This window comes from Choloepus didactylus, chromosome 4, assembly GCF_015220235.1.
Source record: "Choloepus didactylus isolate mChoDid1 chromosome 4, mChoDid1.pri, whole genome shotgun sequence".
Classification (NCBI taxonomy): domain Eukaryota; kingdom Metazoa; phylum Chordata; class Mammalia; order Pilosa; family Megalonychidae; genus Choloepus; species Choloepus didactylus.
The window spans coordinates 119506623-119520075 of NC_051310.1; the positions used below are offsets into that span (position 1 = coordinate 119506623).

General features: G+C 38.5%; 1 protein-coding gene across 1 annotated transcript; it reads right to left on the minus strand.

The window, feature by feature from the left end:
* Window positions 1-10528: 10528 nt before the first annotated feature.
* Window positions 10529-11251, minus strand: LOC119533341 (ARL14 effector protein-like). Its single transcript, XM_037835395.1, has one exon. It carries the CDS (start codon window positions 11249-11251, stop codon window positions 10529-10531), a length of 723 nt encoding a protein of 240 aa, XP_037691323.1.
* Between the last annotated feature and the right edge of the window lie 2202 nt (window positions 11252-13453).

A 13453-nucleotide genomic window follows, 5' to 3' on the forward strand; every position in this document is an offset into this window, starting at 1 on the left:
TCTAATGGGTTATTGAAATGCTAATAGACAAAGCAACCAGGGCCATTAAGGAAAGGTGCCCTGGGCAGAGAGATCAGCCTTGCTTCGGGATTTGCATATGCGCCTCAAGGCCTGATCTCCGCCCTTCCCCTTTCTGTGTTCACCAGAACTCCAAAAATCCTCTGCTTTTACTTTGGAGCTTCTCGTGTTGTTTTCCTTCTATGCCCGTCTCCTCTCTGCTGGGCTGGCTGCTCTCAGAGTCTCTGGTGTCTGGCCTCAGTCTATCTATGGTTGGAGTTTGAATCAGTAGAATGAGTTTCCGATGAGAGCAGCCACTGCAATTCTCCCTTCTCCTTCCTGGAGCTGACAGCCCCTCCTCCCCCGGGACTGAGCCTGGCAGGGAGGGGCGCGGGTCCCCTGGCCGCAAAAACTTACAGATTTCGCTGATCTCAGCAGTTCCACGTTTTCATGAGTGTTGTATGAAGTATGCCCAAAGACAGGTTGCTCTGTGGTGTCCAATCCACGCAGTTCCTGGCTTTTTACCTACTTTCCTGGAGGAGTAACTAAAACATACAGCTCACCAGTCTGCCATTTTGCCCCGCCTCCCAAATGGTTTTTTAAAGTGATTGTATCATTTTGCATTCTCACCAGTAGTGTCAGAGAGTTCAAAGTGCTCTGCCTCCTCACCAACCCTTTGTATTTTTTTTTTTATTTTTATTTTATTTTATTTTTTTATCTTCATTTTATTGAGATATATTCACATACCACGCAGTCATACAAAACAAATCGTACTTTCGATTGTTTACAGTACCATTACATAGTTGTACATTCATCACCTAAATCAATCCCTGACACCTTCATTAGCACACACACAAAAATAACAAGAATAATAATTAAAGTGAAAAAGAGCAATTGAAGTAAAAAAGAACACTGGGTACCTTTGTCTGTTTGTTTCCTTCCCCTATTTTTCTACTCATCCATCCATAAACTAGACAAAGTGGAGTGTGGTCCTTATGGCTTTCCCAATCCCATTGTCACCCCTCATAAGCTACATTTTTATACAACTGTCTTTGAGATTCATGGGTTCTGGGTTGTAGTTTGATAGTTTCAGGTATCCACCACCAGCTACCCCAATTCTTTAGAACCTAAAAAAGGGTTGTCTAAAGTGTGCGTAAGAGTGCCCACCAGAGTGACCTCTCGGCTCCTTTTGGAATCTCTCTGCTATGAAGCTTATTTCATTTCCTTTCACATACCCCTTTTGGTCAAGAAGATGTTCTCCGTCCCACAATGCCAGGTCTACATTCCTCCCTGGGAGTCATATGCCACGTTGCCAGGGAGATTCACTCCCCTGGGTGTCTGATCCCACGTAGGGGGGAGGGCAGTGATTTCACCTTTCAAGTTGGCTTAGCCAGAGAGAGAGGGCCACATCTGAGCAACAAAGAGGCATTCGGGAGGAGGCTCTTAGGCACAACCATAGGGAGGCCTAACCTCTCCTTTGCAGCAACCGTCTTCCCAAGGGTAAAACCTATGGTAGAGGGCTCAACCCATCAAACCACCAGTCCCCTATGTCTGTGGTCATGTTAGCAACCATGGAGGTGGGGTAGGCCGATACCCCTGCATTCTCCACAGGCTCCTCAAGGGGGCACTACATCTTTTTTTCCTTGTTTTTCTTTTTTTTTTTTTCTAACTTTCCCTTCTTTTTTAAATCAACTGTATGAAAAAAAAGTTAAAAAGAAAACAAACATACAATAAAAGAACATTTCAAAGAGACCATAACAAGGGAGTAAGGAAAAGACAACTAACCTAAGATAACTGCTTTACTTCCAACCTGTTCCTACTTTACCCCAAGAAAGTTACCTAATACAGCAACATTTCTGTGAACTTGTTCCTACTATATCCATCAGAAATTAACAGACCATAGTCATTCCTGGGCATCCCCAGAACGTTAAATAGCTTATCTGTTCTTCTTGGATTATTGTTCCCCCTTCCTTAATTGCTCTCTATTGCTAGTTCCCCTACATTCTACATTATAAACCGTTTGTTTTACATTTTTCAAAGTTCACATTAGTGGTAGCATATAATATTTCTCTTTTTGTGCCTGGCTTATTTCGCTCAGCATTATGTCTTCAAGGTTCATCCATGTTGTCATATGTTTCACCAGATCGTTCCTTCTTACTGCCGCGTAGTATTCCATCGTGTGTATATACCACATTTTATTTATCCACTCATCTGTTGAAGGACATTTGGGTTGTTTCCATCTCTTGGCAATTGTGAATAATGCTTCTATCAACATTGGCGTGCAGATATCTGTTCGTGTCACTGCTTTCCGATCTTCCGGGTATATACCGAGAAGTGCAATCGCTGGATCGAATGGTAACTCTATATCTAGTTTTCTAAGGAACTGCCAGACTGACTTCCAGAGTGGCTGAACCATTCTACAGTCCCACCAACAATGAATAAGACTTCCAATTTCTCCACATCCTCTCCAGCATTTGTAGTTTCCTGTTTGTTTAATGGCACCCATTCTAATCGGTGTTAGATGGTATCTCATTGTGGTCTTAATTTGCATCTCTCTAATAGCTAGTGAAGCTGAACATTTTTTCATGTGTTTCATGGCCATTTGTATTTCCTCTTCAGAGAACTGTCTTTTCATATCTTTTGCCCATTTTATAATTGGGCTGTCTGTACTATTGTCACTGAGTTGTAGGATTTCTTTATATATGCAAGATATCAGTCTTTTGTCAGATACATGGTTTCCAAAATTTTTTTCCCATTGAGTTGGCTGCCTCTTTACCTTTTTGAGAAATTCCTTTGAGGTGCAGAAACTTCTAAGCTTGAGGAGTTCCCATTTATCTTTTTTTTTTGTTGTTGCTTGTGCTTTGGGTGTAAAGTCTAGGAAGTGGCCGCCTAATACAAGGTCTTGAAGATGTTTTCCTACATTATCTTCTAGGAGTTTTATGGTACTTTCTTTTATATTGAGATCTTTGGTCCATTTTGAGTTAATTTTTGTGTAGGGTGTGAGGTAGGGGTCCTCTTTCATTCTTTTGGATATGGATATCCAACTCTCCCAGCTCCATTTGTTGAAAAGACCATTATGACTCAGTTCAGTGACTTTGGGGGCCTTATCAAAGATCAGTCGGCCATAGATCTGAGGGTCTATCTCTGAATTCTCAATTCAATTCCATTGATCTATATGTCTATCTTTGTGCCAGTACCATGCTGTTTTGGCAACTGTGGCTTTATAATAAGCTTCAAAGTCAGGGAGTGTAAGTCCTCCCACTTCGTTTTTCTTTTTTAGAGTGTCTTTAGCAATTCCAGGCATCTTCCCTTTCCTAATAAATTTGATAACTAGCTTTTCCAAGTCTGCAAAGTAGGTTGTTGGAATTTTGATTGGGATTGCATTGAATCTGTAGATGAGTTTGGGTAGAATGGACATCTTAATGACATTTAGCCTTCCTATCCATGAACATGGAATATTTTTCCATCTTTTAAGGTCCCCTTCTATTTCTTTTAGTAGAGTTATGTAGTTTTCTTTGTATAGGTCTTTTACATCTTTGGTTAAGTTTATTCCTAGGTACTTGATTTTTTTAGTTGCTATTGAAAATGGTATCTTTTTCTTGAGTGTCTCTTCAGTTTGTTCATTTCTGGCATATAGAAACATTACTGACTTATGTGCATTAACCTTGTATCCCGCTACTTTGCTAAATTTGTTTATTAGCTCTAGTAGCTGTATCGTCGATTTCTCAGGGTTTTCTAGATATAAGATCATATCATCTGCAAACAATGACAGTTTTACTTCTTCTTTTCCAATTTGGATGCCTTTGATTTCTTTGTCTTGCCGGATTGCCCTGGCTAGCACTTCCAGCACAATGTTGAATAACAGTGGTGACAGTGGGCATCCTTGTCTTGTTCCTGATCTTAGAGGGAAGGCTTTCAGTCTCTCACCATTGAGTACTATGCTGGCTGTGGGTTTTTCATATATGCTCTTTATCATGTTGAGGAAGTTTCCTTCAATTCCTACCTTTTGAAGTGTTTTTATCAAAAACGGATGTTGGATTTTGTCAATTGCTTTTTCAGCATCTATTGAGATGATCAGTTGATTTTTCCCTTTTGACTTGTTAATGTGTTGTAATACATTGATTGATTTTCTTATGTTGAACCATCCTTGCATGCCTGGAATGAACCCCATTTGGTCATGGTGTATGATTTTTTTAATGTGTCTTTGGATTCGATTTGCAAGTATTTTGTTGAGGATTTTTGCATCTGTATTCATTAGGGAGATTGGCCGGTAGTTTTCCTTTTTTGTAGCATCTTTGCCTAGTTTTGGTATTAGATTGATGTTAGCTTCATAAAATGAGTTAGGTAGTGTACCATTTTCTTCAATGTTTTGAAAGAGTTTGAGTAAGATTGGTGTCAGTTCTTTTTGGAAAGTTTGGTAGAATTCCCCTGTGAAGCCATCTGGCCCTGGGCATTTATTTGTGGGAAGATTTTTGATGACTGATTGGATCTCTTTGCTTGTTATGGGTTGGTTGAGTTCTTCTATTTCTTCTCTGGTCAGTCTAGGTTGTTCATATGTTTCCAGGAAATTGTCCATTTCCTCTACATTATCCAGTTTGTTGCCATACAGTTGTTCATAGTATCCTCTTATAATTTTTTAAATTTCTTCAGGATCTGCAGTTATGTCACCTTTTTCATTCATTATTTTGTTTATATGGGTCTTCTCTCTTTTTGATTTTGTCAGTCTAGCTAGGGGCTTGTCAATCTTGTTGATCTTCTCAAAGAACCAACTTTTGGTGATATTTATCCTCTCTATTGTTTTTTTTGTTCTCTATGTCATTTATTTCTGCTTTAATCCTTGTTATTTCTTTTCTTCTACTTGGTTTAGGATTGGTTTGCTGTTCATTTTCTAGCTTCTTCAGTTGATCCATTAGTTCTTTGATTTTGGCTCTTTCTTCCTTTTTAATATACGCGTTTAGTGCTATAAATTTCCCCCTTAGCACTGCTTTTGCTGCATCCCATAGGTTTTGGTATGTTGTCTTCTCATTTTCATTTGTCTCTATATATTTAGCAATTTCTCTTGCTATTTCTTCTTTAACCCACTGATTGTTTAGGAGTGTGTTGTTTAACCTCCAGGTATTTGTGAATTTTCTAAGTCTCTGATGGTTATTGACTTCTAATTGTATTCCATTGTGGTCAGAGAATGTGCTTTGAATAATTTCAATCTTTTTAAATTTATTGAGGCTTGTTTTATGTCCCAGCATATGATCTATTCTGGAGAAAGTTCCGTGAGCACTAGAAAAGTATGTGTATCCTGGTGATTTGGGATGTAATGTCCTGTATATGTCTGTTAAATCTAATTCATTTATCAGATTGTTTAGGTTTTCAATTTCCTTATTGGTCTTCTGTCTGGTTGATCTATCTATAGGAGAGAGTGATGTGTTGAAGTCTCCCACAATTATTGTGGAAACATCAATTGCTTCTTTTAGTTTTGCCAGTGTTTCTCTCATGTATTTTGTGGCACCTTGATTGGGTGCATAGACATTTACGATTGTTATTTCTTCTTGTTGAATTGCCCCTTTTATTAGTATGTAGTGGCCTTCTTTGTCTCTCAAAACATCCCTGCATTTAAAGTCTATTTTATCTGAGATTAATATTGCTATACCTGCTTTCTTTTGGCTGTAGCTTGCATGAAATATTTTTTTCCTTCCTTTCACTTTCAGTTTCTTTGTGTCCCTGTGTCTAAGATGAGTCTCTTGTATGCAACATATTGATGGTTCATTTTTTTTGGTCCATTCTGCGAATCTGTATCTTTTAATTGGGGAGTTTAATCCATTTACATTCAACGTTATAACCGTGAAGGCATTTCTTGAATCGGCCATCTTATCCTTTGGTTTATGTTTGTCATATTTTTCCCCTCTGTCTATTAATATCCTTTATTGTACCCATACCGAATCTCTTTAGTACTGAACCTTTCTCCAAGTCTCTCTGTCCTGTCTTTGTTTCTCTGTCTGTAGGGCTCCCTTTAGTATCTCCAGTAGGGCAGGTCTCTTGTTAGCAAATTCTCTCAGCATTTGTTTGTCTGTGAAAAATTTAAGCTCTTCCTCAAATTTGAAGGAGAGCTTTGCTGGATAAAGTATTCTGGGTTGGAAATTTTTCTCACTCAGAATTTTAAATATATCGTGCCACTGCCTTCTCGCCTCCATGGTGGCTGCTGAGTAGTCACTACTTAGTCTTATGCTGTTTCCTTTGTATGTGGTGAATTGCTTTTCTCTTGTTGCTTTCAGAACTTGCTCCTTCTCTTCCGTGTTTGACAGTGTGATCAGAATATGTCTCGGAGTGGGTTTATTTGGATTTATTCTATTTGGAGTTCGCTGAGCATTTATGATTTGTGTATTTATGTTGTTTAGAAGATTTGGGAAGTTTTCCCCAACGATTTCTTTGAATAATCTTCCTAGACCTTTACCCTTTTCTTCCCCTTCTGGGACACCAATGAGTCTTATATTCGGACGTTTCATATTATCTATCATATCCCTGAGGTCCATTTCGAGTTTTTCAATTTTTTTCCCCATTCTTTCTTTTATGCTTTCATTTTCCATTCTGTCATCTTTGAGGTCACTGATTCGTTGTTCAACTTCCTCTAGTCTTGTACTATGAGTGTCCAGAATCTTTTTAATTTGGTCAACAGTTTCTTTAATTTCCATAAGATCATCCATTTTTTTATTTAGTCTTGCAATGTCTCCTTTATGCTCTTCTAGGGTCTTCTTGATCTCCTTTGTATCCCGTACTATGGTCTCATTGTTCATCTTTAGTTCTTTGAGTAGCTGCTCTAGGTGCTGTGTCTCTTCTGATCTTTTGATTTGGGTGCTTGGGCTTGGGTTATCCATATCGTCTGGTTTTTTCATATGCTTTATAATTTTCTGTTGTTTCTGGCCTCTTGGCATTTGCTGAACTTGATAGGGTTCTTTTAGGATTTGTAGACCAATTGAAGTCCTTATCTCTACTTTATCAGATCTACAGCTTCGTGGAGTACACTTTCTCTAACTAATCAGCAGGTGGCGTCCACGAGCCACCTGTTCTCCACAAGCCAGTTCTCCCCTGCTTAGCCTTTTGGTGAGTGGGGGAGTGAGTCTTGTGGGGTCCAATTGGTGTACCAAGCTTGCATGTGTAGTTGGTGTTGCCCGCCCTGTATATGGGGCGTGTTTCTGGGCCGTCAGGGAGGGGGGGTGGCTCTAACAATCAAATCTCCCTGGTGATCCTAGAGTTTTAAAGCTGCTGCAATAGTCTAATCCTTCAGTTCAGTCCTGCCTCAGTTTGTCTCTGCCACTGACCCAGAAGTCCTTGGTATTGGCGTATGGCTCCTGAGACTTGCAAGTGGGCCCCTCTTCCAGGCTGTGCACCCCCTGGTCCTCTGTTGAGGGATGACTGTGCTATGTCACAGGTGAGTGCCGTCCCCCCAGGGCAGTTCTGGGCTGCTGGGCTGTGTAGGGAGGCTCCCAGTCTGCTGAAATGATGACTGAATGGGGCTTTGTTAATTCACACTGCTCCACCTTCCCAACTCTGGGACAATCAGCTGAGGTTGTAGGGAAGGCTAATGTCCACGCCCAGTTTTGTGGTGTGTGCCTGTTATTTGAAGTGCTTCCGTCACAGTTGGTTGTGTGGGGCAGCTCTGGGCTATGGGGCTGGCGATGGGCAGGAGTGTTTCCTGTCCACCAGGATGATGACTGTGAGTCTACACCCCCCTTTTCTTGGGAAGTTGTGGTGTTTAGTGAATTTTCTCAGCCACTGGATTATTGCCTTTTGTCTCAGAGCTCTCTTAGTTCTGCTCTTGTCTTGACCTGCCCAAATTGCAAGTCTTTGAAGCTTTCTGTATTGGGCTTCTTAGAGTAATTGTTTTAGAAAAAGAAAAAAGGATTTAAAAAAAAGGGCCCTCCTCGGAGATCTAATGGGCTATTGAAATGCTAAGAAGCAAAGCAATTAGGGCCATTAAGGAAATGTCCACAGGGCAGAGAGATCAGCTTTTCTTCGTGATTTGCATATGAGCCTCAGGGCCTGAGCTCTGCCCTTCCCCTTTCTATGTTCACCAGAACTCCAAAAATCCTCCACTTTTATTTTGGAGTTTTTTGTGTTGTTTTTTTCTATGCCTGTCTCCTCTCTGCTGGGCTGGCTGCTCTCAGATTCTCTGGTGTCTGCTCTCAGTCTATGGTTGGAGTTTGGATCAGTAGAATGAGTTTCCGATAAGGGCTGCCACTGCAGTTCTCCCTTCTCCTTCCCGGAGCTGACGGCCCCTCTTCCCATAGGACTGAGCCTGGCAGGGAGGGGTGCGGGTCCCCTGGCCACAAAAACTTACAGATTTTGCTGATCTCAGCAGTTCCACGTTTTCATGAGTGTTGTATGAAGTATGCCCAAAGTCAGATTGCTCTGTGGTGTCCAGTCCACGCAGTTCCTGGCTTTCTACCTACTTTCCTGGAGGAGTAACTAAAACATACAGCTCACCAGTCCGCCATCTTGCCCCGCCTCCAACCCTTTGTATTTTTAGACTTTTTAATGGTTGGCCAGTTTTGTGGATATTTAGTGGTATCTCATTGTGATTTTAATTTGCATTTGCATTTTATAATGATTTATGTGCTTATTTACCATTACGTCTTTTCTTTGGTGAATTGTCTGTTTAAATCTTTTGCCCATTTTAAAAATGTTTTTTTTTCTTATTATTGTGTTGTAAGAGTTCTTTATGTATTCTGGATAAAAGATCCTTATCAGATATAAGTTTTGCAAATAATTTCTTCCAGTCTATAGCTTGTCATTTCATTTTCAGAACTGAGTCTTTAGAAGAGCAAAAGTTTTAAATTTTGATAAAGTCTTATTTATAAATTTTTAAATTTTATGGTTCATGCTTTTTGTGTATTAACTAAGAAATCTAAGGTCAGAAATATTTCCTCCATTGTTTCTTCTAGAAGTTTTATAGTTTAAGGTTTTATATTTATGTCTATGATCCATTTCAAGTTAATTTTTCTTGAGGCTCATTTTTGGCATTCAGTTGCATCTAATTGTTCCAGCATCATTTATCCTTTCTCCATTGAATTACCTTGGTAACTTTGTTGAGTATCAACTGCCTGTATTTCTGTGGATCTATTTCTGGACTTTCTATTCTGTCCCATTGATCTATATGTCTATATTTATGCCAGTACTATACCATCTTGATTATTGTAGCTTATAGTAAGCCTTGAAATCATGTAGCGTGAGTCGTCCAGTTTGTGTTTTTCTTTTCAAAATTGTTTTTGCTGTTCTAGGTCCTGTACTTTTCCAATTAAATTTTAGAAGCAGCTTATCAATTTCTACCCAAATCTCTGCTGAAATTTTGACTGGGATTTTGTGATTATATAGATCAGTTTGGGCAACACTGACATGCTAACAATATTGAGTCTTCTAATCCATGAACATGGTATCTCTCTATTTATTTAGGCTTTCTTTTTGTTTGTCTCATTACTGTTTAGTAGGTTTCGACATGCAGATCTTTCACCTATTTTTTTTTTAACATTTAATTTTTTTTATTTGAGGAATACATGGAGAATACATGGAGAGTTAGCACTTAGATATGCAAATTATTTCCAAAACAGTTTTTAACACTCAACTACTCAGCTGTATCAAAATTAATTTCCCCTGAAGTCAGACAGTTCTCAGCTTTAGGCAGTTCTTGCTTTGTATAGTAGTGTGGGGCCATAAAAATGGCCATGCAAGCAATCTTAATAATCAGTGGGAAGAATTATGGTTGTTCTGTGACCTTTAAAGGTTTTTTTCAAAATATTAAAAACTCTTATCAGTTACAAATGCAAAAGAAAATGACAAAATAGCAAAACATATTTAGTATACTGTAATTTAAAACATTAGAAATATTGAGAATTAAAGTGTTTTTGTTTCATTGAAAAAAGATGATAAAAAATAGTTTGAACAGTGCTTGCATTCTTCTTTTTATTGAATATCTTATGGTTATTGAGTGAGCATCTTTCCTGTACCTTGGCGAACTATCATACTCCTTTTAAGTTTGGATCAGTTTCCAAAGTTTTGTATTTTGTACTTTCAATCTTGTGAAATATTTCTGAGAGTTTCCTTTAATGTGAAGTTTTTTTTGTCAGCACCACTTCCTCTGGAACATATTCATCCTTTCATCACAACCACTTTCCTCATTTATGTTGATAAATATGCCTTCAGTAAGTTCCTCTGGCTGTATATCTAGAGTCTCTCCAATTACAGCAGTGTCAACATTTCCATGATCAGCTATCTCTTCTCTAATTCCTTTTCTGTTGGATTCAAACTTCACTTCTAGTGTTAACTTTTCATTTCTTTGCTACACTTTCACCTTTGTTGGCCAATTTTCTCTTTCAATTATCCACTTTGTAAAATGTCAGATGGGTAAAAAGGAGACAATCCAACTGCACACTTTGCTATCTGTGTGTTAACTGAATAACAGATGCAAGGTGACCAATCACTGGCAGAATCTGGCATGTTTATTATGAATTATTTCTCCTCCTTCTATTTCAATTTTCTCATACAGCTACTTGTGGTCACAATGGCATTCAGCTCCACATTTGGTAGAAACACAAGCAGGACAAGCATAGAAACATCCTAAGCAGGCTTCATCAAGGCAGTCACAGAGATCCATCCCACTGAAAATCAGGAGACCCTGACTATCATAGACCTTACTCTTTGCTGGTATCACTTGTCTGTCTGAACCAGCTGATGCATTTTTTGTAAGCCTTCTTTTTTCTCTTTTACCAGTTTCTGGAGCAAATTCAGTTTGCTTTCCTGAGTTTATAAACTGTAATGACCTTAAAGCTTTAGCAGTTCTTCCATCTGAATCAGGTTTTCTTCTCTGATGGTCTTCAGAATCAATATCCACACTTCCATTGATTACCTGTGTACATTTTGGACAAAGCTTCCACCCAGGTACAAGCTGCCTTCCAAATTTTGCACTCAGGAAAGTGGCATCATCTAAATCAATTCCATGCAAATTTTTTTTGACTAGTATTTTGTGTGTGTTAAATGGGTCACAACACGACTTCTGCAAATCTTCAAATCTGTCAATGTAAATTTTTGCATGATGGAAGCAGATTGTGTTATTCCCAGAAAGTGTCATTCCAGTTCTAAGTTGAAGTAAAAGCATATCATTTGATGACAATTCTTGCAAAGTCTTGAAACCTGTATGACGAGTATGGTATGTTTTATGGCACTCATTTGTGGTACGAAGCTGGACTCCAACTGAACAGGGATCCATCATTCTTGGTTCTAGTAGATTTTCCATTTTATTTTGCTTAGCAGTCTCTCTCTGAGTAGCCCATGTGATGACCACCCTTAGCTTTAGCTCCCCTTCATCCCACCTCAAGCGGGCCCCACATCCACGCAGCCTTGCACCTACTTTATTTGATTTTTAATGCTATGGTAAGAGTACTGTGTTTTAAATTTCAGTTTTCAATTGTTTATTGCTAGTATATAGAAATATGATTGATTTTTGAATATAGACTTTGTATCCTATGACCTTATTATAAACTCACTTATTTATTTAGTAGCTTTTTAGTAGATCCCCAATGCTTTTTTGAATGAATTATATCCTGCTATGGTAGAATACAGCTCTGCTCTCAGAGGTGGGAGCTCTTTAACTCCTGTGGGTGCCTAGTTAAACAGTGATAAAGATTTTTGTAAGCCTGAAAGTGACCACAAAGCTTTTATCATGTTTTAAGGCTTTTGTTCTGAGTGCATATCCTGTGTATAAAATAAAACAAAATGTTCATCTTCTGTACTTTATCGGAAATTGTTGCTTCTTCCAAGTAGACTAACATATATTTGTAGATCTTCTGGGTCAGAGGTCAGGGTATTGGTAGTAGAAGAATGTATGTGTGTGCACTGTGGTGTATGTATGTAGATTTTGAAGATGACTGTCAAGTTCCTGAGGTAAAGATGAGGGGTGAGCTCCTATCAATAGGTAGCAGAGAAGGATGGTAGGGGCATCACTTGGAGACCTTCCAGGAAAGATTCAAGATCCATTGGAGTGTCCTGATGGTCAGCATGGTTATATATGCTTTGTGTTATGCCTATATAATATCTTATATTGGTGTTTCCTAAATTGAGTTCTGTGATACACTGATCTTTTTTCTTCTCAGTAAACAATTCCACAATCAAGTAAATCTAGGAAACACTGTGTAACATATCCTCCTCTTGGAGTTTCACAATGCCCATTAGTATACTAAAGACTGTGAGAAAACCTAAAGTCAAGATACGTGTTTACACAACTTTGTTTAATCCAGCATTCCCCAAACTCATTTGACCAGGGAACCCTTGTTTATTATAAAACTTACTAAAATCCAAAAGTTCTTTAGCTTGTGTTCTGCAAAATACACTCTGGAAAATACTACCATGGATAATTCTATTATCTCTTTCTCACCTGTAATATGAGAATAACACTCATATAAGGTTATGTTAGAACTAGCTGATTGCTACAAAATGCTCTGAGCAATAGAATATGTTTAGAAGTCTGGAATGGAGAGCGGTTTGTATTTCAGGTGTCTTTATTTCCTTCTGTTTCCAATTAGAAATGATAAGTAAATATTCTCCTAACAGTTACTATTAAAATAAGCCAAGAGAATTCTTGCCACACATTTCAGTGTTCCTTGGTCTTTCATGATGTTCTCCTTTGCTTGTACTTCAAACTCTCTTGCTTTCCTCTGATTTGTTGCATATCTGAGCCATCAAATAAAAGGTTTTCTACAACAGGCATTATGCCTCCTGCTTATAAGCTTTGTGTTGTGATCAGGGTGATGGATGAAAAATAAAGTAGATACTCAGTCTTTCAGAGAAAATAACTTTCTAATGATTGGCAGCATGCAATTAAACCAGCAATAAAATAAATAACATCGTAATTTTTAGTGTGAGGCAGTTTGTGTTGTAACTGATCATGTTTGAGACAACAGCTGATGACGGGATTTGTGTTGATCCTTGATGCAAAGTTGTCGCTGGTAAGTAAAGTGCAGTTGGAAACCTGCTTCAAATTGCCTGCCTCTGTAATTAAAAGTATAAATATTTCAAGTCGAATACACCCTATTAGTGAGATTTTAGGAAACAAAAATTTAATTTATTCACATTCGATATGGTCTGTAAATGCCACCATTATATGCCTTCCACTGGCCTTTGATTAGCTATGGATTAATAAAACTTTTATACCTCCTTTGTCAGCCTCATTTTGAACTCTGTTTTTGCATACTGCTACTATTAAATAAATGAATTAGTGTCCAGAAATGTGTCATGCATATTACCTAGCAGCAGGACGCATAATACAGTGGTCAGCTCCCCAGGAGCGTTATAAATCCTAATGCGCTCGGTAACCTGCTCACGTGGACCTATTAAAAGCATGATGATTTAGTGGAGCAGTATTTGTGCTTAACAATGGAATTTTAGTTAATTCAAAACAATGTAAATCATCTCCAAT